Below are 1,675 nucleotides of genomic sequence, written 5' to 3'. Positions count from 1 at the left end.
ACCAGATCCATGTAGTTAGCATTGTGCCTTCTCTCCTGTCTTGGAAATAAGCATGTGTTGACAAACTCAAACACTACCTTGTGCTGAGGCCTCATATCACTTTTCTGCACAACTCTGGCTTCATTCACATTCGTTGAATCACATAACCCTTGGTGATTTCAAGGGCAGTAGGGAGGGAGTCCAGGCATGGCCACCTTTGCCTAGTATAGTCATCAAACCCTTCAGAGGGTATGTCCAGAATCTCTCCCAGTTTCACAACATCAAACTGCACTTGAACTCCCTTCACCTGGCTACTGACAACTCCATCCTTAACAGCAGCATTTGCCATAAATTCAATCAACTCGTTTCTAGCTAGCCTACCTTCCATCTAAAGGACCATGTCATTCCATCCCTGAGCAGGCAAAAAGTCTACCAATCTCATCATCCCTGGTTCCACCAGTTCCTTCAACAATCTACCTTTTAAGCTTTTTCTTCTGCCAAAAATGGCAAGCTTATCATGTTCCTTCTCAGATTCATCATCTTCTTCTTCTTCTCCACTCTAATCATCATCATCAGAAACTTTGGTTTGTTTAGCTTTCACTGCAGATCTTGTCCTCTTGGCTAGTATGAGTACAGTAGCTACAGGCACAGAGGAGGACTTCTTGGAGGAAGTCTTGGGTTTCTTAGGCTTGGGTGTAGGAACCTCCACTGTCGTACCCCTCTCTTGATGGACCAGTTCCATCTCTTCTTCCTCAATAGCCTCTGAGGATTCTGCAACATTTCCCTTTCCCTTATCCTTTTTCCTTTTCTTGCTTTCTTCTAAAGCCTTTTGTAGATCAGCTTCACTCTGTTTTACCCTGCTTCTTGTGGCTCTACCCCTAGGCACTGAAGAGGTAGTAGGTCAGCCAAGGTTTCTTCAGTAGATGAAATAGGTTCATCTCTTTGTTTGCTTAGATGAACCAGCCTCTCAGCTGCTTCCCCAGAACCACTTCCCCCTGACTTCATGCCACTCTCATCTAACCTATCTTGTGCAACCCCACATATAGCAAGAACTGCTCCTTTCCCTTTTCCCCTTTCTTCACCATATGCACCCTCTCTATCTTTTTCTTTTTCAGACTTCTTTTTACCTCCACTCCTACTCATCTCAGGCAACTCAACATCCGTATTGGGTCCAACCAAAACAGATCTAGTTTTTAAGTTTTCAACCACAAAAGAACTTACCTCAAAAGGAGATTCTTGAGTCTTTTCTGAGTCAGAAGACCCCTGTCCATCTCCCTCAGTCGCAGATTGAAAGGATTCAGACTCAGAGCTAGAATCAGACTTTGGAGCTGGGCTTTCTTTCACTTGGCTAGCTTTCAACCTTTCATTTAAAACCTTCCTCAGAGCCCCATATGCTATAGTTTTTCGAGCAAGCATTTTCTACCGTCAAAACATAGGTTTTGGAGATACACTGGGTGGAGTTGATGAGGATGAATTTGAGGGAGATGGTGGTGGAGGAGTGTCAGGATTATCTCGTGGGTTAGATATGATTCTTCGTTTCTTGAGATAATTTGGGAATTTTGGAGAAGAGGGCAATAAGAATTGAAGAGGAATTTTTGACGGTTTTAGAATTATGAAGAAGACTAGAGATGTGGCGTGTATTTAAAGCGAATTAGATATTAAATAAGTAACCGCAACTTTTTCAGGGGCCAAATAG

The 1,675-nt window shown here is 43.1% G+C and overlaps 1 protein-coding gene across 1 annotated transcript; it reads right to left on the bottom strand.

Moving 5' to 3' along the window:
* Positions 1-538: 538 nt before the first annotated feature.
* LOC138885999 (protein pxr1-like) lies at positions 539-1,395 on the bottom strand. The gene is made up of 2 exons (XM_070167020.1): positions 966-1,395; positions 539-864 (listed from the first exon to the last, which is right to left on the bottom strand). Exons 1-2 carry the CDS (start codon positions 1,393-1,395, stop codon positions 539-541), a joined length of 756 nt encoding a protein of 251 aa, XP_070023121.1.
* Positions 1,396-1,675: the final 280 nt, after the last annotated feature.

Source organism: Nicotiana sylvestris, chromosome 2, assembly GCF_000393655.2.
Source record: "Nicotiana sylvestris chromosome 2, ASM39365v2, whole genome shotgun sequence".
Classification (NCBI taxonomy): Eukaryota; Viridiplantae; Streptophyta; class Magnoliopsida; order Solanales; family Solanaceae; genus Nicotiana; species Nicotiana sylvestris.
This window is presented reverse-complemented; position numbering and strand designations above follow the sequence as displayed.